General features: G+C 37.0%; 14 protein-coding genes across 14 annotated transcripts; 4 read left to right on the forward strand and 10 right to left on the reverse strand. All coding sequences in view use genetic code 12, as the record gives it.

The window, feature by feature from the left end:
• Window positions 1-67: 67 nt before the first annotated feature.
• On the reverse strand, window positions 68-1,287 carry SPAPADRAFT_63641 (flavin-linked sulfhydryl oxidase; the record flags this gene model as incomplete). The annotated part of the gene is made up of 1 exon (XM_007377727.1): window positions 68-1,287. One exon carries the CDS (start codon window positions 1,223-1,225, stop codon window positions 485-487), a length of 741 nt encoding a protein of 246 aa, XP_007377789.1.
• Window positions 134-449, forward strand: STE18 (Ste18p; the record flags this gene model as incomplete). Its single annotated transcript, XM_007377728.1, has 2 exons — window positions 134-255; window positions 305-449. 2 exons carry the CDS (start codon window positions 134-136, stop codon window positions 447-449), a joined length of 267 nt encoding a protein of 88 aa, XP_007377790.1.
• Window positions 1,288-1,330: 43 nt separating the features above from the next.
• Window positions 1,331-2,638, reverse strand: SPAPADRAFT_63643 (uncharacterized protein; the record flags this gene model as incomplete). The annotated part of the gene is made up of 1 exon (XM_007377729.1): window positions 1,331-2,638. The coding sequence occupies one exon, from the start codon at window positions 2,604-2,606 to the stop codon at window positions 1,434-1,436; it is 1,173 nt and encodes a 390-aa protein (XP_007377791.1).
• A 175-nt stretch (window positions 2,639-2,813) lies between these two features.
• On the reverse strand, window positions 2,814-3,695 carry SPAPADRAFT_63644 (uncharacterized protein; the record flags this gene model as incomplete). The annotated part of the gene is made up of 1 exon (XM_007377730.1): window positions 2,814-3,695. One exon carries the CDS (start codon window positions 3,593-3,595, stop codon window positions 2,843-2,845), a length of 753 nt encoding a protein of 250 aa, XP_007377792.1.
• Window positions 3,696-3,767: 72 nt separating this feature from the next.
• On the reverse strand, window positions 3,768-4,136 carry SPAPADRAFT_144251 (uncharacterized protein; the record flags this gene model as incomplete). Its single annotated transcript, XM_007377731.1, has 1 exon — window positions 3,768-4,136. One exon carries the CDS (start codon window positions 4,134-4,136, stop codon window positions 3,768-3,770), a length of 369 nt encoding a protein of 122 aa, XP_007377793.1.
• Window positions 4,137-5,566: 1,430 nt separating this feature from the next.
• TEP1 (putative phosphatidylinositol-3,4,5-trisphosphate 3-phosphatase) lies at window positions 5,567-7,455 on the reverse strand (the record flags this gene model as incomplete). The annotated part of the gene is made up of 2 exons (XM_007377732.1): window positions 5,567-6,650; window positions 6,687-7,455. 2 exons carry the CDS (start codon window positions 7,385-7,387, stop codon window positions 6,347-6,349), a joined length of 1,005 nt encoding a protein of 334 aa, XP_007377794.1.
• SPAPADRAFT_63648 (uncharacterized protein) lies at window positions 5,598-7,448 on the forward strand (the record flags this gene model as incomplete). Its single annotated transcript, XM_007377733.1, has 1 exon — window positions 5,598-7,448. One exon carries the CDS (start codon window positions 5,636-5,638, stop codon window positions 6,317-6,319), a length of 684 nt encoding a protein of 227 aa, XP_007377795.1.
• Window positions 7,456-7,552: 97 nt separating the features above from the next.
• On the reverse strand, window positions 7,553-9,657 carry TOM70 (protein channel; the record flags this gene model as incomplete). Its single annotated transcript, XM_007377734.1, has 1 exon — window positions 7,553-9,657. One exon carries the CDS (start codon window positions 8,975-8,977, stop codon window positions 7,775-7,777), a length of 1,203 nt encoding a protein of 400 aa, XP_007377796.1.
• Window positions 9,658-9,733: 76 nt separating this feature from the next.
• SPAPADRAFT_63651 (uncharacterized protein) lies at window positions 9,734-10,537 on the forward strand (the record flags this gene model as incomplete). The annotated part of the gene is made up of 1 exon (XM_007377735.1): window positions 9,734-10,537. One exon carries the CDS (start codon window positions 10,327-10,329, stop codon window positions 10,495-10,497), a length of 171 nt encoding a protein of 56 aa, XP_007377797.1.
• A 23-nt stretch (window positions 10,538-10,560) lies between these two features.
• SPAPADRAFT_73455 (uncharacterized protein) lies at window positions 10,561-13,585 on the reverse strand (the record flags this gene model as incomplete). Its single annotated transcript, XM_007377736.1, has 3 exons — window positions 10,561-11,909; window positions 12,051-12,926; window positions 13,098-13,585. 3 exons carry the CDS (start codon window positions 13,099-13,101, stop codon window positions 11,023-11,025), a joined length of 1,767 nt encoding a protein of 588 aa, XP_007377798.1.
• A 155-nt stretch (window positions 13,586-13,740) lies between these two features.
• Window positions 13,741-14,985, reverse strand: SPAPADRAFT_68870 (uncharacterized protein; the record flags this gene model as incomplete). Its single annotated transcript, XM_007377737.1, has 1 exon — window positions 13,741-14,985. One exon carries the CDS (start codon window positions 14,966-14,968, stop codon window positions 13,811-13,813), a length of 1,158 nt encoding a protein of 385 aa, XP_007377799.1.
• A 632-nt stretch (window positions 14,986-15,617) lies between these two features.
• SPAPADRAFT_158385 (uncharacterized protein) lies at window positions 15,618-16,995 on the reverse strand (the record flags this gene model as incomplete). The annotated part of the gene is made up of 1 exon (XM_007377738.1): window positions 15,618-16,995. One exon carries the CDS (start codon window positions 16,990-16,992, stop codon window positions 15,847-15,849), a length of 1,146 nt encoding a protein of 381 aa, XP_007377800.1.
• An 869-nt stretch (window positions 16,996-17,864) lies between these two features.
• On the forward strand, window positions 17,865-18,230 carry RBP1 (peptidylprolyl isomerase; the record flags this gene model as incomplete). Its single annotated transcript, XM_007377739.1, has 1 exon — window positions 17,865-18,230. One exon carries the CDS (start codon window positions 17,865-17,867, stop codon window positions 18,228-18,230), a length of 366 nt encoding a protein of 121 aa, XP_007377801.1.
• Window positions 18,231-18,418: 188 nt separating this feature from the next.
• On the reverse strand, window positions 18,419-21,325 carry SPAPADRAFT_52876 (uncharacterized protein; the record flags this gene model as incomplete). Its single annotated transcript, XM_007377740.1, has 1 exon — window positions 18,419-21,325. The coding sequence occupies one exon, from the start codon at window positions 21,323-21,325 to the stop codon at window positions 18,419-18,421; it is 2,907 nt and encodes a 968-aa protein (XP_007377802.1).
• Window positions 21,326-21,493: the final 168 nt, after the last annotated feature.

Here is a 21,493-nt window from a genome sequence, read left to right on the forward strand (position 1 = left end):
ACATATCACGTGATCACTATTTTTTTTATTTTTTTATTTTTTTTAAAAAAAAATAAATGTATTTTTTAACACGGATTTATACCAAGACCTGGGGGACTAAAACATAAGATCTACATTTACCCTGTGCACCATCATGAATCACGAAGTCAATGAACAAATACAAATACTAAAACTAAAGCGGATTAAAGAGCTCATTAACAGACTTGAAGAAAGCTTGAACCGAGAAAGAATCCCCGCTTCAAACGCTTGTGAATTGTAAGTATGACCTCATACTGTATAAACGTGCATATACTAACAGCTACAGGATTATCAACTACGTGGAGGAAACGCCTGATTATCTCATACCTTATAATTGGAAACTACCACCCGAACGCAACAAATTCGCTCAATATCAAAAATATCAAATGATGAAACCTAAACGGCCTTCTGGTTGTTGTACGGTTGTATAAGTTTAATACTATATATTAAATTCATATAAAACTATCTAACCCATCTGTAAAGTGTCTGCCTTTTCGTCCACATCTATGTTTCTCAACTTGTCCATGCTTTGATTGCCCAAAGTGTAATCGGGAGCCTTCTCATCCTCGCCGCATCCACAGTCATAATCGGTCAAGATCTTACTACAATCATATTCTGGCTTGTGTAACTTCTCATTAACTTTATTATGCACATCACAGCCCCATAAGGCAGCTGCCTTTCTCGAAGTAGTCTGGGGTGGATACTTAGCTAACAATCCCGTGAAATGTCGAGCACAGTCACCGCAGGGATAAACTTGTGCAAACAATTGAATGAATGTTTCCAAAGTTTTACGTTCTAAGTTATTAGGCTTCTCAGGGTATCTTGCTAATATGGTGTGGAACAATTTCCAGGTGGATCGTCCAAGCTCGGCCCGCAACGTAGCATTACCCATCTTGGGCATGAATGGGACTTCCGTCATATCCTTTTTACTGTCACTCTTTGTTTCTTCAAGAACTTGCTGACCTGCATCTGGCTCTTCTTCAAACATAGGAGCAGGAGCTACGGCCGGCTCATCCGGAAGAGGTGGTGCTTCTTCCACGTCTTTCAACGCCTGATCTTGGATATTGAAGTTTTTCTTTAAATTAAGTGGTAACGATGGCCCCAACGACAACCGGGCACTGGATGTGGCTGATGTCATAAAGTAGATCACAGAAACAATCACAAACAATGTGAATGTGACCACTATGGGTCTCCTCATAAACTTCATGGTTTTATGGTGCTAACAATAAGATCTTTGTTGATACTAAAAATTGGTTACATTCTTTTTCAAGGCTGACAAAAAAAGAAACAGCAAAAAAAAAAAATGACGTGACAAAATGACTGGACTAACTGACTAATACGTGTTTAATTTAGTAGTCACTTACCAAATACGGTAATTTATTTCTATGAAAGTTTTCTTAAACAAAAATATACACTTAGATGTTCTTTCTTGGAATAGTAGCAGCTTCTAATACTCCTGGTAATGGATCGTTACCAATGCTAGACAACAATTGAATACCCCCAACTAACAATACCAACAATCCAATACTGGTCCAAAGAAAGAGATTGGCTTGCACAGAAACATCTCTCTTGGAACAATCATACCCAGCCCAGTTTGTAGTCTTGGAACTAGTCTTGTTAAATGTAGATTCACAAGCACACCCCCACTTAGAACCACTGACTTTAATACACTTACCGTGAGAATTACACTTATCAGTAGCTTTTTCACACGATTCCTGGGATGAAAATTGTCCATTACCAGAAACACCAGATAATTCTCGCTTGGAAAACACTGAACTCAATTCATAGTCTCTTTTGTGAATATTTTGCACGTATTTGCTAGTTTCTGGTTCAGTAAAGATTACAATGTTAAACTTGTTAGTTAAAGCCTGTAATTCATTGAACAAAACCTTTTGGGAGTATTGGAATGTTTGTGAATCTTCACCAATCTTACGCTTGATTGATAACAAAGAAGACAATTCAATAAAGAATGTGTCTTTAACTTCGACTTCTTCGGATTTGCCCAAGTGAATCAATTGTGATAATTCGTTGATAAACAATCTATCATTAGTCAACTTGTATGTCAACACTTGCTGTTGGCCTTGAGTGTATCTGTTCCAAATTTGCATCAATTGTTCATTAAAGTATTGGAAATGGGTAAACAAGTCAGAAGTACCATCTTGAGTAACCACCTTGATTTCTGGAGTTAATTGATATAATTTACCTTCAGTGTGTTTACTCAAGATCTTTGGAAACTTTCTGAATAACAATTTGTTGATATGGCCAGACGAAACTTTGAATGATGGAGTTTGGTCAAATTCAGAAACACCTCTCACTGAAATAAACAAGTTAGGTTTAGCACTAACTTCCCCATGCAATTCATATTGTTGATTCAAAAAGTCAACCAATTGAGGATTACCCTTTCTTAATGACATGTGTTCAGCAATACCAAATCTATCACTGAAATATACTAATGCATCGTGTCCACCAATGGTATATGTATCTTCCGCTGGACTGACACCAAGCTCATACACGGATGACACTGAATCGTGTATTTTGGCAAATGCACCAGTCAACAATGACAAGGAAACCAAATTGATTAACTTCATATTTGCTTAATCAATTGGAGATAGATAGGAAAACGTTTTCCAATAGTTGTTGTTACACCCTTTTTTCCCTACCACCAATGAGTTTTCGAAAACTGCAAGCGAAATTGGAAAATACACGACCTAAACTATTCCTCGTCATGTGGGTTGCTGCTGCTGTTGCTGCTGCTGATACTGCTGCAACAGACTATGCTATAGCTACTACTGCTTCTACTATCAATATGTATTAACTAATCAAATTAGAAAGTTTCATCCAAAGTAATGGTAGGAGAAGTTGCAAAATCACTAGCCCTGTGAGTCTTGTTAGCCGATTCAGTATTCAAATGCAACAGAGGTTTGTATAAAGTCTTGGTAGAGCTTCTTCTCAATGCTGGTGGTCGTTCTGGTGACAACGATCTGCTTTGCAATTCATCCTGTTTCAACTCTTCCATTTGCTCTTCACTGTTGTAATCGGACAAATCTATGCCTAGTTTAGGTAAATCTAATAATACATTGAACTGCTGGGGTTCGGGCTCGCTATAATTCTTGTAAATGTTGTCGGGGTCATTATGGAAGTTCTTGAACTTTTCCAACGATTTAGCCACGGCCAAGTTGTCATTGTCTAAATTGTCGGTGGACTTGGATCTCTGTAACAAGTTTTCTTGCAAGGCCACTTTAACGTATGGGTACAAGCCTTGCAAGCTGGTTGCACCCTGGGTCAAATGTTTGTAAGCAATTGAAGCTGCCAGTTCGTCTCTGAATATGATGATTATTCTGTTCAAAAAGGGTAAACTTGACCAATACAGGATTTGTTCAATGAAATCAGGAGTTTCATTTATGTTCAACACACTCAATTTGATTTGATCAACCAAGGATAACTTCTTGGACAACAATTGTGGTGTGTTTGAGTCAACTATTATAAAGTCGTTCTTGTGGAGATTACTAATGATTATACATGTCTTGGGTGCAAACTCGTTATAGATTGATGGAGATCTGGATGAATGTTGTGACATGACTATATGTTGTTGTAAGTGATTAACTATATAAATATATAAGTGGGTGTGGGCAATTCGGATAAACTTGGGAAAGGGGTTGGGGAAGACGAAGGAGGCGGAGGCTGAGATTTGGCTTTTTTTTTGGCTGCTCTATTTTTTTTTTTAGTGTGTGACTAAGAAATCTACTTGTCTATATATCAAAATATAAATCATAATGTAAAGAACAACCGGGGTTGAATTCGTGGTGACAATACACGCATTTCATTTGGTTATTCTTGTATTCGTCAAATAGTAATTCATTGTAACATTCTCCACATAGAACTACCTTGATTGATTCAAGATCAGTTAGATTATATTTCTCAACTTTATGATTGGTTAATTCTTGATGACATTGAAAGCAAGGGTAGTAAGTTTGGCAACACTTATACTTTAATGCAATTATATCTATTGTAGTATGATAATGTATACATCGACTATGTTTATCTACCAATTGACCTTTTAGTGTTAGGTCCGGAGAGATTACTTGTTGTGTGGATATTATCTTGGGAGAATCTGACATTTTAGCAACCTAGTTTGTTAGAAAATTGTCTCTATGAAGTAACCAGTGGTTCTATAACAGTTTAAGCAATCAAGCCAAGTAAACGTTCGTGGTTGTTGAGCAAAGTGTTCGTGGTGGCTCAGAATTTTAGTGGGAAGCAAAAAAAAAAAGGCCAAAACTTTTGGCAACAAAGTCATCCTAGTCATCATAGTCATCTGAGTCATACAAGTAACAGCATCACTATTAGACTCCCAAATAGAGAGATTATAGAATATTGATACAATATATTGGCATGTAATGTGGAACGGTACGTATTCTGAGAAGTTACTAACTTATCGAGCAGATACATAATAATCTATTGATAAATTGGACTAAGAATGGTGAAGTTCATGCCAAATGATATTGCTACAGTTGGAAGTTTCTGTTGAAGATTGCGATCCACTTTGGTATCATCTCTTACCCGTAATACTGATTGCCATCACCACAGAGTGAAGAGATCTATTAAAATGGAGCACAAGCTGAAATTCAAACTTACAACTGCAGATAGTTAAAAGGTACTGGTATAGTGTTTGAGTTGGTGAAAATGAGAAAAAATAGGTTCGCTTTAAAGCAGACTTCTCATCACATGTGGGTTCTGATAAATGAGAGACTACCTAAAATCATGGAATTCCATATGATGGTATGATGCAGAGATTAATATAAATATCAGGGAGTTTCTCCTTTTTATACAAAGAGTATATTTTTAGGAAGTTCGTGAATTCATATATTGTAGTAAGGTCTTTGAACGCTACCAAGTAAGTAGTAAACCTAAACACTGACAACCATACGGCTACGCCAGACACCAATTGAGAGTTGGATATGCACACATCTGATTTCTCAATTATATATTCAGCATTCCAAATTCGTTTTGGTCATTTTAGTAAACAATCCAAAGGATTACCAATGGATTAATACAAGGTATGTGAACCAATTCATTTCTAATGTTTCTAATAGCATTGTTAGAGTCTTAAGTTACCCCTCCTCCTCCCATACAACCAGGAAGCCCTCTGATACCATCCCAGTTGAAAATAGCAATTGTACTGATTCTTTATTTCAACTTTGACAACTTCCCTCCGCTGTAGTAGAGGAAATATTTGCACTAGTCTACCGAGAGAGAAAGGGAATTGTTAAAATGGACGCTACGCAGGAAGGCAAAGTTGGCGATTCTGGTTGTTACACAGTAACACACTTCCCAGTAATTATTCCCTAAATAGCCAATTGTTCATCTTACATTTCCCCTACAGTTTTCTTGAGTACCAATCACATTAATTAGTAGGCAACATCTCTGTAGAGTGGTTAACCTTGCAATTACTTCTAAATATAGTGCTAAACTCACACAAGTGTAATTGGAAAATTGTACAAAACTTTGAACGAAAAAAAATATTCACCAACCAATTGTTTAAGAAAAATCCATACCAAATCGAAATTACCATTTTAAACTATAAACTATTAGTCATATAGAACCTTATACCATTTCCAGCATGTCAATCAACAATTTCGAACAAGTAATAAACTTGAAAGTTAAAATCACTACATTATTAGACCAAACCATCACTGGATACATTTACGCATTCTCATCTTCCAATGAAGTACTCTCATTAAGAATAACATCTAATGAAACCAAAAAAGACACAAATAAAGGTGACACGTATAGAATCATCAACACTTCATTCATAAAATCAATGCAAGTGTTACCTCCGTTTCCAAACAAAAAAGGTGGGTCCAATCTTGCTAAATATTCCACAAACAACTTGACATTGCATCCCATTGATGTTGCCAAACTTGATGAAACCATACAACAGCGCATTATAGATTACAAACCGAGTCCTGTTGAACCAAATGTGTCTCCACCACCACAACAACAACCAGCACAAAGAAGGCAAGCATCTACCTCACCAAGAACTCAATCGCATAATTCATCTCCTCAACCCATAGCACACAGATTATACGATAAGTTTGTGAAGTTATACGGTAAGGATAAAGTCAAATACAGTCATAACCAACATGACATCATTCTTTTTGAGGAAATCAAAATCTCAAAACCTTTCACATTAAGCAAATCCAACTTTCATAAATTTAAACAAGATTCAACTCATGTTGATCTGGTACAGCGGGCATTAAAACAATTTTGGTTAGAAGTAGATAATGAAAAACGAGGTGGTTAATTATATAGCTAGCTAATATATATAGAGTTATTCTTGAGGTATATTCCAATACACTTCAATCTCATCAAAAACTTTTACTCCTCGTTGTCTTGTACCTTTAAATCCATCTAAATCCTCCCATTGCAAGATAACACTTGGCAGACTGGCCAAGCTTTCGAAATAAATATTAAACCAACAGTAACACCAGGTTTTAACCCCGAGTTTTATATCTAACATACTTGAATCTAACTTAATTGGTGTATTTGGTGTAAAGAACAAATTCTGGTCATGTTTCGTCATTTTGCTGTTCTCGGCAGTTAACTTCTTCACGAATTTAGCAACCGTGTTCAATCTAGTAGGTTCTTGTTCAGTGACATATGTCAGAAACAGAAGATTTAACTTGTAAAATTCACTCAAATTGCAAACATTTTTAACTCTTACTTTGTATATCTCATATGGCTTAACTTGTTCCACATATTCCAAATACTGTTGTCGTAATTCAGGAGTGCTATTCAAGAATGTACTCCAATAGTCAAGATATCTTTGTTGGGACAATATACTTATTCCATCACCTGCAAAGCTTTGCATGCGCTTTTCGGTAAACAAATCAATTACCAGTTTAACGTTAAACCCACGTCCATTACTGAACTCATCATACATGAGATAGGCACAGCATAAAGACCCACTTCTTCCCTTACCGGCTTTACAGTGTAACACAGCAACGTTTTTTGTATCCTGTTTCAAATACTGCTGTAGTTCCTTCACACATTGTAGCATTATATCGAATGAAGGTGGCAGATGGTCAGGAAAGGGATAATGACTGACTTGTCCATTCACCTCTTCATCAGTGTATCCCGGATCCTCCCCTCTAAAGTTAAACAATCTCCAATGGTTCAAGTGGTACGTGTTGAGAAATGTGACTAGATCAGACAACGGGTATCGGTAATATTGTTGCAAGAACCCCAGCACCGGTGCCAGGGCCACTATGATTTGCAGAGTGATGTATGAAAGATCATACTGTAGACCAAGCGGTTTATCATAATGGACGCGTTTAGGAGACGATACTATAGAGCGAATGATTGATTTCATTAGCTTTTCTTCATTGGTGGACAACTTTTACAGAGAAAACTGGTTGTCTGGATTCTCGTTTAAATGTGGGGGATAGAGGAGGAGGGGAGGGGGGGGGGGGGAAGGAAGAAAGAGAGAGAATTTTCAGATGTAAATTGTCTCGTGCAAAAAACCTACAAAGTCAGCCACAACATAAACAATAATAAAACTACTTCATCGTATATATAACAAGATAAGAAAAGGGAAGTGAGCAGATTCAAAGACTCTCACTCACTTTTATATACAAAATAACGATTGAGCTGAGTCGTTGTCGTCTTTGACCGGTTCAATCCATAAACTTTTTCTATTATCCATATTTTCGTTTTTTTAGTTTTTTTTTTTTGCAACTATTTGATTGTCCTTCTATCCTTAGATAGCACCACTTTGTCTCATAACTTCAGCAATCTTGGCTGTTAAAATTGGATCACTCTTGATTCTCTTTTGCATCTTGGTAGCTTCAGCGAAGGAAGTAGCTTGTACCTTTTCTTCAAAGCTTCTGGCCAAATCAGAACTTTCTTCAAACAATACAATGGCATCATCAACTTCATCCTTTTGCAACTTGATTTGGGCTAATGAAATTCTAGCCAATTCACTGCGTGGGTCTAATTCACAGGCACGCACCAATAATTCTTGAGCTTCATCAATACGTTCTAAGGATTCACGAGAAATAACAGTGGCATGGTTAATCAATGGCAAGGCACCAACAGAGAATCTTTCCAACTTTTCTTGTAATCTAGCAGCAATTTCAAATTGTCTAACAGCACCTTGGATGTCACCTTTATCAGCCAAGATTTCACCATAGTAGTTTGGAACTTCTGGAGAAGTTGGGAATTTTAATCTGGCTTCTGTGAACTTTTCATTAGCAGATTCACCAGATCCGTTCTTGTAAGCAATACATGCTAATTGAATGTATGCGTAGACATTTTCTGGATGCAATTCCTTAGCCTTGTTGAAGTTGGTTTCGGCTTGAGTTAAATCACCAGTAAGGTAGAATAATTGACCCAAGTGGTAGAAGATATCTGGACATTCTGGGTCCATTTCTTCGGCCTTCTTGAAATCTTCAAGGGCTTCTTGGTAAGAGGACTTGTCAGCATTGATCAATGCTCTAAAGATGTATGATCTTGGTCTTGGTTTCAAGTTGATGGCCTTTTCAATAGAGATAGTGGCATTGGAAGGATCGTTCTTCAAGAATTGGAATGCGGCAAGGTATTCCATGGCAACAGCATATGGTCCCTTATTTTCTGGTTCGGATTGCTCATAAGCACCAACAGCTTGGTTAATTAATGAGTCAGCTTCTTCATATCCTTCTTGGGTGTTGGTAGCAATTTGTTGCAAAGCCTTGTACAAGAATTGGTCACCGCCTTCGCTTTCTTCGGTGATTCCTTCAGGATTACGTTCTTCAACAAAAGCGTTAAAGAATGAACCAATGGTGGCGGCGGAAGGCAAGGCCAATTTCTTTTCCTTACCACTAACAATCTTGACTGCATGTTTTCTCAATACTCTTTCCAATACTTGTTCAATTGATTTGTTGGAGAATCCACCGTAAATGGTCAAGGCAGTTAAGTCAAACATGGCATCTTCGTATTGTTCTAAATGTTCATAAGAAGTGGCTCTTCTCAAAACACACTTGGTATAGTCTGGTTTCAATTTAATTGCTTCAGTGGTATCGGCAATAACATTTTCGTGATCTTCTAAAGCAGCATAACAAGCAGATCTATTGGAGTAGTAAATTGGATCTTGCTTCAATTGTAAAGCAGCAGTGTAGAATGCAATTGCTTCTTGGTACTTCTTGTCTTTGAATTCAGAGTTACCATCTTCCTTCAATTTCATAGCCCAATGAGCCTTGTCATCTTCCGATAATCCGCTGATGATTTCTTCAGTCAATGCTGGCAATCCCTTAGCATCAACAGGATATGGAGCTGGAGAAGATTCCTTGGTTTCTTCACTGGTTTCAGTTTTAGCATTGGAATCTGGGGTAGAAGCCTTGCTCTTCTTCTTCTTCTTATTTTTCTTCTTGGAGCTGGAAGCTGTAGATGAGCCATCTTCTTTGCTGGTAGAAGAGGTATCTAAGAATGCTTGTGATTGCTTATAGTAGACATAGGCACCAACAGCAGAGGCAGCAGCCAAGGCAGTGATTATAATGGCCCTCCTGTTCTTAATGAAGAAATTATCGATATCTGACATGGTTTTAATTCTCAATCACTTGGATTCAAATATAAATGCCTTCTGGAAACTTAGTGATGGAAAAGTTTGCCGTTTTATTCGTCCGATTTTTTTTTTTTTCAGCAATAAAATTTTCATTCCCGATTTTTATTCTTTGCCATTTTCCCCGGTACTGCATACGAGCTTGACAACCTTCGGGAATAAGCAAGAAAGTCGTGTGGTATTAACAAATAATCCTAGGGGTATGAAAGGAGATTAGTTGGATAGGCTTGGTTTGAATGTATAAATAGTGGAAGTTGAAGTGTCAGGTTTCGTTGAATTATAATAACAAATGGTAGCTTCTAGGCTGACGCGAGCCACAGCAATTGCGTATACTTGCTTGGCTACGCTTGCCTCACAATATCAATGACGTAATATACGATGTTAACTGCAACATTTTTAACATAAACCGAATTGATGGTAAATACTGGATAGTAGGGTATATGTTAGAAATCAAAGAAGTGATTACAATAGGAACACAACCCCCTGCTTTTGATTTGCAACATTCACTTGTTACATTTTGCAACTGCAAAGCATATTACCGTTGAAAATTAATATATATATTCGATAAGGTAACCAAAGAATATAGAGCAAACTAAAAACAGAACTCTTGTTAAGAACCATAAAAGGGAAATGATTGTGTAATTTCAAAAATAAACTGCTACAAAAGCAGCAACAAGGCTTCATACAATGACTTTCTAATAGACAACATAGCGCTTATGGTTTACTTTGTCAAACTCAATGTCGGACTTTCCATTATTTCCATTTCCGTTAGAATTGGTATGGATATCCCCTTTGTATGGACCATTTTCCCTGGCCCCCAGAACCTAGAAGATTTCCTCCCTTTGCCTGGCTTCCTTGGTTATTCACAGGTTTACTTCGGAGCCTGATGTTGTTGTTGCCTTGACTGCAACGATAATTATCACCATCACCTGCTGGTTGACGTTTATGAATTTGATAAACTTGTTATTGATTATAAACATCGGAAGCAAGCGAATGTTGCCAAGCACAAAATTGATTATTTGAAATACATTATTCATTTCTATAAAAAATATAATAATCAACTTATTTTCTATGATTGGTTTAAATGACAAATACAATGAGTTAAATATGCAGATACGAACTCAAATACAATGACATGCTCAAATGTGTAATTATGAAATATATTTTCTACCAAGAAGAAACCCCCCTTGCTCTGCCAATTTCTTTGTTTGATATAAACGAGAAACATTGCGAATACCACATAAAGCTTTATAATACTCAAACAAATATCGTTTCTATAATCTGACCTAGTGCTCTATTCTGACCTAGTGTACTATTCTCACTTTTTTTGGGGTACAATACCAACTCGTTACAACCAGGAAGATCAATTACCATTGTGAATAGGAATCACTATTGATTGTACTCATTATCCCTTACTCTAAGTTATTATAATATTGTTCATGTTGTCTATACCTCCGTCTTGCCCTTTGATGTTCACTGTCATTTTGATAACTCGACTCTCTCATAACATCATCATATGTGGGTAAATCACCACCTGGACTACTATCATAACTTGCAGAATCATCACCAGTAGAATGTGCCAGTGGTGGTGGTACTGGAGAAGTTGAAGAACCAGTAACTGGCGGGGTTTGTGATTGTTTCCGATCTGGTAATGGAGGCACAATTGATGTTGAACTTCGTGATGCATTTGATTGTAAATGACTGGTTACACGCAACCCACTCAATACTTTAATGTTTTGACAATCTAGATCAACATATTTAATCTTCTTATTCACCTCAATACTATTTTTAAAATCAACAATTTTCTCAGCCGAGAACCCTCCAGTTACAACCAAGGTATACTTTCTTGAAATATTACAAGTTTTGAATGAAGGTGCCAAATAATCAGGTAATATACAATTCTCAAAATACTTTTTGGGGATTTCCAATTCATAAAGTCGAACATTTGAAGCATCACATTTCTTGTTGATTTTACACTTTCTTAAATCAAATTTCAAATTCTGATAATTGTTATTACATATATTTATCCGTTCTTCATTCTTACCCATGTGTGTTTCATTCATATTCCCATCAGTTTCCAATACTGACACCGCAGTAGTACATATTAAATCGATGGTTAATCTTTGTAAGTAAACAACACCTAATCCATTTGATTCTTCAGGACGTTCGTACTTAGCAAGGGAATAACGGTCTGGATTTAAGTTCGATATAAGGAAGAGCTTAAATGAAGGACGTTTGGTAGGGATAAGGAATGCTGGATGTCTAAACCTAATTTCAAACGAGAATGGAACATCTTTTGCTTCAATTCCATAAGAATGCGTACGTGGACGACCAGGACGTTGTGGTTGAGGTGGTGAATATGACGCAGAGCCGTTGAAATCAGGATTAAATAATCGCTTCATTAATCCTGGTTTCTTGGGAGGAATGTCATGGATCTTACTTGGTGGTTCGGATTTTGAAGGAGGAGCAGGTGGTGGAATCTTCACGCCAACAATCTCCGGGATTCTATTCTTGAAAATCAATTCTTTTCGAACAAATACTTCTCTGTACTCTTCATAATCACCACCAACGGTATTTAAAGGTCTATTGTATTCATCCAAATCTAATGGAAGAAATATAAATGGATCAAATGCTCGTAAATTTGTCTTGAAAAACGATGAACGTTTGCATGTGACTTTAACATAGTATTTTATACTGGCAAATTCACCATTCCCACTAAGTGATGGTGGTAATTGTGATGTTATATGATACAGGTGTTGTTGTTGTTGCTGTGGCGGAGCTTGCGAAGATCCCGGAGTAGAGGGCGGAGTTCCACTAATATAATCCAGATATAGCTGTTGAGCCTTATTCTGAATTAGTGCTGGATTAAAATTCCCATTATTGATCATGACATCAAATGTTTTCGAGTTAAACGTGACTTTATTGGTTATTCCCGTCATTTTAACACATGAATTATTCAACGGGATTTTAAATTCAAAGGGATATGAATAATTCCCTGGGGTCAATGTAAATTCTTTAGCTTGACTGACTTGTCGAACATTATCAGGAGGAAATACAATCGCTGTATCATATAATATTTTATGAACGTCACGAACAATCTTATCCTTTTTATCACGATCTCTGCGCCTGGAGTTAACCAGCGCTACACGAGGTATTGATAACTGGGACAGGGAAACTCCCTCCAATTTTACTTGGATCCAATTGAGTGAGATGGAATTAGTTACAACGAGCGTAACCGAGCCCTTAATAATATCATAATTGGTAAATGTGCCATCTGTAATGCGGCGGTCTATTTCGATCTTGACGTCACCCATACCTTGCAAAGTATGTAGAGGTTTGATGTAGTATGATGGATAACGGTAAAGGGAGAAACTTGACGTGAAACGAAGAGCAAGGGGAAAAAACAAAAAAAAAAATTACGATTACCGAAAATTGCAATACGTAAATATCGGAGTTAATAGTCGGCATATACGACGACTAAATGTACTCATCGTGCGATCATATTGCTAGTTTGATATTCCATCTTGTGTAATGTTTCACAAACAATAGCTTTATTGCCGGTATAGTCGGGCTTAAAATCTTGCGCAAACATGAGAAGCTGAGCGTGCTTACGAATTCATTATTTTAATGCCACACACATTATTGTTTCTATAGACATATTGTTGCATGCAAAACTTTGATATAGTATATAATATTATATTGGACCGTCAATATGAAATATGCCAATCAGAAGCAACCATCTCAATTGTCATGTATTTTCCTATATCAGCAACTGTAATAATAGATTTCCCTTAAAAAAAAATATTGCTCTAACACTGGTATTGAAACACATAGAGATGTATTACCAGCGATATTTAAAACTTTAAACACGGTGGACCACCAGTTGTTTGAATATGAAGATATTTCCGAAGAAATCACTCTATGGTTCAACTCGTTCAATAAATCCTACGTTTATCTTATTAAGAGTTTACTGGTGAATAATCATCTGTGGAAACTTCTGATGATCTGCTACTTCCTTGGAAAACCAGGCACGGCCCAGAACCTTGGGGGATGGCAATTTTTGAGAGAAATAAGTACATATGTAATTATATGCTCAAAATTATTGAATATATCTACAAGATGTTCACTCGAAGAAAGTGAAAGTTACATTTTTTTAATTGATAAAATATAGTAGTAAGAAAATGGCTGGTTACAATCACATTAAAGTAACCAAGTTAAGGAAATAGCTAAACAGAGTAAAATATCAATGGAAGAAACAATCGAGTCGGCTGAGGATACTTTCTCATCAGATCTTCCTCTGGAAGCTAAGGTTCTGTTCACACCAGGAGGTGGAAATACCTCAATATCTTGCTTCCCGTTACTGAAGTCTGATTGTGCCAAGGATACTTCTTTGTCATCTAAATCAACCACGAAATATATGCTTCGTAACACATCCATTCCCAAAATCAAGTGATCATCAAAATCGATTCCAAAAGCACATTCTTCATGTGTGCCATTGTTAATTTTCTCATAAATTAAGCTATTTACTGGAACTGTGATTGTCTTACCATCAAACTTAATCTCAAACTTTAGATTTTCTATTTGAGAGCAATCAGGAGAACTAAATCTGTGTTCAGAAGCGACATATTTGGAATCTTTTATTTGTTCAAGCAATGTATCTAAAAACAGCGCGGGGAACCGTGATGCGCTAGTTCCTGTATCCAAACGAAATGCTGATTCGGAAATACCTCCGGATACTTTTGTATCATTCATATTAATATCTATTCCCGAAACATTTACCATAATTTCTGGGAAAGTTTCATTATAGACAATGGGAACTGTTTGTAAGTCACCTAAATATTTTGAATGATCAACAGCTCCAAATAGGAGTGAACCTGTTTTATTAGCCTCATTCAAGAATATTGAATATGCACTTCTATTGGTTATCCCTTGACTTGCCAATTCCACAGGAAGAGAATAACCAGTGAAATTTTCCTCTGGGAAACTTATCCCCAAAATTGAAGTAGCCAGCGTAGTTTCATTAGCGACTCCAAACCCAAATCCTTTAACAACTGTATTTTTTCCAATCAAGATGTCATCGTTACCAATGGTAACTGATGCAGATTCTCCATCCACGTAAGTCATGACAAACCATAATTCTGCACTATTAAATGTTTTAGACTTCTCAGATGAGAATGTTCCCTGAGCTTTACAATCTGGGACTTTACCAGTAAGTGGGCTTGTCTTACACTCAACATCGGAATCCATGACCCATAACATTCTTGAACCGGTGTCAACAACTACTTTAACTTTATCTCTGTTTGATCCGATTCGAAGTTCCGTTAAAATCAGGGTTTGCTTGTCGTCTTTTAAGGACATATCTACAGCATCTCTTTTTCCGAACACATCTCTGGAGACATGACTAGGTTGTAGCTCTAAATTGAAGTACCCCGGCGATGCAGTTGCAAATGCTGCTCCACATAAAACCCACTGTAATAAACAAGATTTGAGCATTTCCCAAGTTTTCTTTTATAGTTGTCTATTCAAAATGATATCGAAAGTATCAAATGGAAGAAAATCTATACAATTTATATTGTATCTGATATATATGATCAGACCATTTGGATCACGTAAAGTCATCCTGGCTGCATGGTGTAGTTGCAAAAGAATATTTTGGATGCTAAAAAATAATATGCGAACATATGACCAAATCAGAAAATGTAATAAAAACAGAACACGTACGGAGTGGGCTTTTATTGGTCTTTTAGGAGCTTTGTCCCTCGGCTGATGTTGATGTTTATTAAACATAGAAGGTAACATGGAATACAAATCATACAAAATAACTCCAGGTTATGTAGATGCAAGCGATCCACAACTAGGATCTGACAGAAAAAAAATCCTTTGATGTGATGACGTAATTGGGTCATTTACTCGATCTTATCTTTATTATCGTCATCATCTAATTCAAGATACAGGAACACGATGCTTTCCTTATTAATATAATTAAATACTAATCTAGGCCCTTATAAAAGAATTCTTGCTTTGACTAAATGAACAATACATGGAAATACTTGTAGTATTTCTGTATCAACGGGCGAATAAATATCTCTACAACAAGTTTTGCATTTTGGCAAACCATCAATAATGTTCTTCGCTCCAGCTTGTTCAATACTTCTACAAATAGATTCATTTGAAAATTAAAGTAATTGTTAATTCATAAAACAAATATGTAAACAAGTGATTGGGTTACAATCACATTAAAGTAACCAAGTCAAGGAAATAACCAAACAGAGTAAAACATCGATAGAAGAAACGATTGAGCTGGCAGAGGATGGCTTATGTTCAGATGTGGCTGAAGGTTCATGGTGTTCAGATGTGGCTGAGGGTTCCTGGTGTCGATGTATGGATGTGGATGCATGGTGTTGAGGTCTGCTTAAGTGTGTTTGGTGATCAGATATTCCTGTAGAAGCTGAGGTTCTATCCACACCAGGAGGTGGGAATACCTCGATATCTTGCTTTCCGTTACTGAAGTCAGATTGTGCTAATGATACTTCTTTATCATCTAAATCAACCACGAAATATATGCTTCTTAATGCATCAATTCCTAAAATGAAGTCGCTGTCAATAAAAGTGACCTCAAAAGTGCATCCATCTGCATCTCTTTCAACCATAAAGTTATTTGCGGGAGCTATGATTGTCTTACCATCAAACTTAATTTCAAATTTTAGATTTTCTATTTGAGAGCAATCAGGAAAACTAATGGTTTTGTTAGAAGCATCATATTTGGAATCTTTTATTTGTCCCAACAATGGTGCTAAAAGCAGCTTGGGGAACTGTGACACAGCAGTTCCTGTATCCAAAAGAAATGATGATTCAGAAATACCCCCAGAAACTTTGGCATCATTCATAATAATGTCTACTCCCAAAACATTCACTTTAATTTCTGGATTGGTTTCGTCATAGACAATGGGAACTGTTTTCAAGTCACCTAAGTATTTCGAATGATCAACTGCACCAAATAGAACCGACCCTGTTTTATTAGCCTCATTCAAGAATATTGAATATGCGTTTCTATTGATTACCCCTTGATTTTTCAATTCTTCAGAAAAACAACGACCAGCTGGATTTCCCCCTGGGAAACTTATCCCTAAGATTCCTACATCCAGCGTAGCTTCACGTGCAAGCCCAAATTCAAACCCTTTAATATTCACATCTTTACCAAGAGAAATGTCATCTTTACCGTAGATACCTTTACCGTATGAATTATCCATGTAGGCCATGCAAAATTCTTGTTTTGTAGTATTAAAAGTTTCTGATTTCTCAGATGAGAATGTTCCCCGAGCTTTACAATTTGCGACTTTACTAGTAAGTGGACTTGTCTTACACTCGACGTTGGAATCCATGACCCATAATACGCTTGAACCTGTGTCAACATCCACAGTAACACTATCTCCGTTTGATCCGATTTGAAGTTCAGCCAACATTTGCTCTTTCTTATCATCTTCCAACGAAATCTCGAAAGCATCTCTTTTCTCAGACCCATCCATGGAGACATGACTCAGATGTATTTCTAAGCTAAAATATCCCGGCGACACAGCTGCAAATGCTGCTCCACATAAAACCCACTGTAATAGCAAAAATTTTAACATTACTTAAATTCTCTTTGATGCTTGCCTATTCAAAATCATATCGAAAGCATCAAATGAATGAAAAATCTATCCAATTTATATTGCAAATGATATAAATAATCAGACCACCTTGCTCGTTGTTGTATCCAAAATGATCTTGGCTGCCCAGAGAATATGCAAAGCAAAATGTAACATACTATAAGATTGTCGTATAGTCAAGACAAATAACTTGTTTACTAATACACAGTCCCAATTTGGAGTTATACCAAGAATTATTCAACATCATGAAAAGACAAGATCCAAATTATTATACATATGAAAACATGTGACGTTATATTTTCAAGTTGGATTGACTGGTAAATTAAACATGTTTGGTTGATACTATAAATCAATCAATTATTTTCCAAGCTTTATAATTTATATATATTCTTCCTTAGGGAAAGCTTTCAATAAACATCTAATATAAGAAGGTTTATTTTGCAGTCACTGTACTGGCGCGGCTCAATCCGAATCTGTAACCCTAAAAAAATGACTTAGTCGTGTGCATGCCCAAATCTCACCCACTTTTCTTTGGTTTAACCATCGTTAAAAAGTGGCCAAAATTCCTGGTTGCTACTTCTCTTACACTCAATTGAATACAATACGCCATGTCTGAACAATTACCACAAATCGAAATCATCCAAGAAGGAGACAACAAGACCCTTGCTAAGCCAGGAGATGTTGTCACCATCCACTACGTTGGTACCTTAACTAACGGTAAGAAGTTTGACAGTTCCCGTGACCGTGGTAAGCCATTCACTTGTACCATTGGTGTTGGTCAAGTTATTGCTGGTTGGGATATCGCCTTGACTAACAATTTCGGTAAGGGTTTAGCTACTCCTATTTACAAGGGTTCTAAGGCTGTTTTAACTATCCCATCCGAATTGGCTTACAAGGATAGAGGATTCCCTGGTTTGATTCCTCCAAACTCTACTTTGATCTTTGAAGTTGAATTGCTTGATATCAATGCTTAGGTGTATAGTTAATAAAGTTGCTGTATGAACTGATTGAGTCTTTTTTTTAAACAATGTACAACAATGTAGATACTCGTAACCCCGAGACCCCGTTGTAAAATAAGGTTTTTACTGTTGGTTAAATCTTCACTTTCTAGTAACTTGTCCAAGAATTTTACTTATATTAAAGTGTGCAAACTACGTCTATTCTATTTGCATTTCCAATAAACATCTCCCAGCTTGACAATTGTCTCCTTCAGACAAGCCAAAGTAGGCAACCCAACTTTATACTGCACATCAAACACCTTGAAAAGTGGTAACTTAATCTCATCTTTTTCTTCACCTGTATACTTCCCATAGAAGATCATATGGTGTCTACTGAACGGCAATACCGGGAATGGATTCTGCTTTATTGGAACAATATTTCGTTGATCTTCAAAACTCCAATCTTCGAACGTTAACAAGGTAGTAAATGTAAATATCCTTGGTGTGGGATTTTCCAAAATGTAATTCAACGTGAATGAATCAGCATCAGCCTTGGGAACTAAGAGCAATCTAGGATCAGATAACGGAAGCGTGACTTCCCATTCCGGCGTGGTGTAATCGTTCACAGGAGAGTGTTCATCTCGACGCCATTTAATCGTCGATGATGTAACCACATTGACATTTCTGAGATTGAATCCGCCAGATTTGGCCCTGGTGGTAAATAGCACCATTTCTTTACTGCTTGACAACACATTCACTTCAATCTCAGGGTTTGATGAAATAATAGTGTATTCTATATTGACAATCTCTAATCTAAATTCATCATTGATGTCTAGTTTTCCCTGCCACAAACGAGTAGTCACCGGCATAGCTGTGTCAGTGACAACAAACGGGCTGGGCATGTCCAAAGTCAGGTCTCGGTAACTAGGGCTGATCAAGTAATCACACGCAAAAGGAGACTTTCTCATTATGGGGAACACATAACTTGCTACATCGTACACTAGTACTTCCTCGTCATCATCAACCATAGCTGTTAAATCCACTGATAATAATTCTTGAGGCGTGCGTGTGAACACGTGCAATTGATAGTTATCACTTCCAGTTTGTAGTAATAACGGTTCGTCGTCTTTGAGCGAGTGCCAATTCCACGTAACATCACCCTTTACTTTTGCTGTAAGTTTCACGGATTTGTTGTCCTGGTTGGGGAACTCAATTTTCAAAGGAATGACTAGTCTTTCGCCGAGGATGTACGATTGAAGGTCTTTCAAAAGAGTGATGGAGATTGTAGGGCGTACTGGTAGAACTTTGATGATGTTTCCCGGGGTTGTTAATCTCTTGTTGTATTTACCGTGGTCTTGGTAGATAGTAGTGTGGTGATGGTGAGGAACAAACGTGTTGTGAAGTTCAATCTTGTTTAATGTGATTGTGTGTTCAGAAGTGATCTTGATAGTAGTTTGTAGTTTAATGCATTCAATTTCAAATGTTCCTGAATTAGTCATGGTTTGTAAATGATGAATAATCTTGGATTTGTCGGTGAATTGTAAATTCATGGAATCTACAAATGATTCATCTAATTCTTGTCCGTGAAGTTTGGCCAATTTAGTTATTGGTTTATTGTTGTCATGAGTGATTGAGATAGACTTCATACCCTTGTGTTTTCCTTGCGAGGTCACAATCACATCAACTTGATTGATTGTTATATCAACATTACCCTTGACTAATCTTGACAAGTGACTGTTTGAATGGAGGACGATTTGTAAAGTTACTTCGTCACGAACATATACTTGATCATTGCCAAATATCAACACATCAACAGAGAACAATTGATCCTCATCCAACAAATCAATCTCTAATGACTTTTCAAACGAAATTTGTGGCACTGGTTTATAAGACAATAACGATAACTTCACCAAACTGGTCAATGCTAGCTTGGTATCATCTGTATGCAAATAACACTGAAGAAGTTTATACAAGATGAAATTCGTGGCATGAATCAACTTATAATGATCTATTGCTTTAGCATATTCATTAATGGTGTAGTATTCCTCGGCAAGTAACCAATTGATATACTCGATGAAACTAGACAACCCGTCAAACCACAGTAATGCCTTCTGCAACAACTTGATCTTCTGCTGATGATCACCGTTCTTGATTGATTCATATGCCTTTACAAGGAGTAAGCTTGCATCGGAGATTATGTCAAATTGAGATAAATGAACTCCACCGAAATATGTCGTGAGTGGTGGTGTGCGTTTGGTTTTCAGTATGGTGGTTATTGCCAGTGGGATCGTGTGGACTAGTTCTGCTAACCAGTGATATTGGAGCGATATCCAGTTGTCATTGTTTGTGTCTCCGTGTATGATGTGTAGCTTGTGGAACTTGAATGCCTTGAGTGGTTCTTCGATTGAGAAATAGCCTCGAACAATGTGGAAACAGAGAATGTCAAGCAATGTTTTGAATTGGGTGGTGAGCTCAATGTCATGGGGTAATTCATGAGGGGTTGCAGGAAGTAATCCGAGTAATATGTCGTAGGCAAGTTCAAGCAATCGTATGGCGGTTGTCAAGTCTGAGCTGTTCATAAACTGGGCAATCATACCTTGTTTAATCAAGTTACGTACCTCCAAGAACTTGGGAGTTAGTTCGACATTGGTGTCAACGGTATCATTTTCTACGGTGGTGTAGTACTTTTTGTATCTCTGCTTGATCTTGGCTTCTATGTTTGCATAAAAGTCGTGGGAGATATGCATGAGTTGGGCCATCAACAACTTTATCAGATCCGGGTCTGATTCAAATGTATATACAATTACAGACGTGTTTAGTTTGACATAGTCTATAACCAGGTCACCATCAACTAGCAACACCACGGGGGTGATTCCCAATGGTTTCAACGTAGCTTCAGCTGCGTTTATCTTGTTCAACACATTGTCGTCTCCTTGGATAATATACACCACTGCAAACGGGATATGGTTGATGTACTTGTCAAACCAATCGGAGTTGATAATGCCATTAGGAAATAGCTTAGACAATGGATTGAAAGGAGATAAGATTGAATGGTGGTCGTTCTTTTGTTCCTTGGCAATAGATATGGAGCTGCCTTGACGAAACTCAATTATGAATTTGGTGGTGGACATTCTGTTTTTTAGTATACAGTTGTCCCATTGAGTATGAGATATGTTGTATGATTGGAACAAGTCATTATGAGATGCTGTATCTGTTTGGATTACTAGGAACGGGTTCAATTGTTGGAGATACAATTGATTGTAGTGATCCATCCTTTACTTTGGCTGTTGACAACAGTG

Source organism: Spathaspora passalidarum (assembly GCF_000223485.1).
Source record: "Spathaspora passalidarum NRRL Y-27907 unplaced genomic scaffold SPAPAscaffold_8, whole genome shotgun sequence".
Lineage (NCBI taxonomy): Eukaryota > Fungi > Ascomycota > Pichiomycetes > Serinales > Debaryomycetaceae > Spathaspora > Spathaspora passalidarum.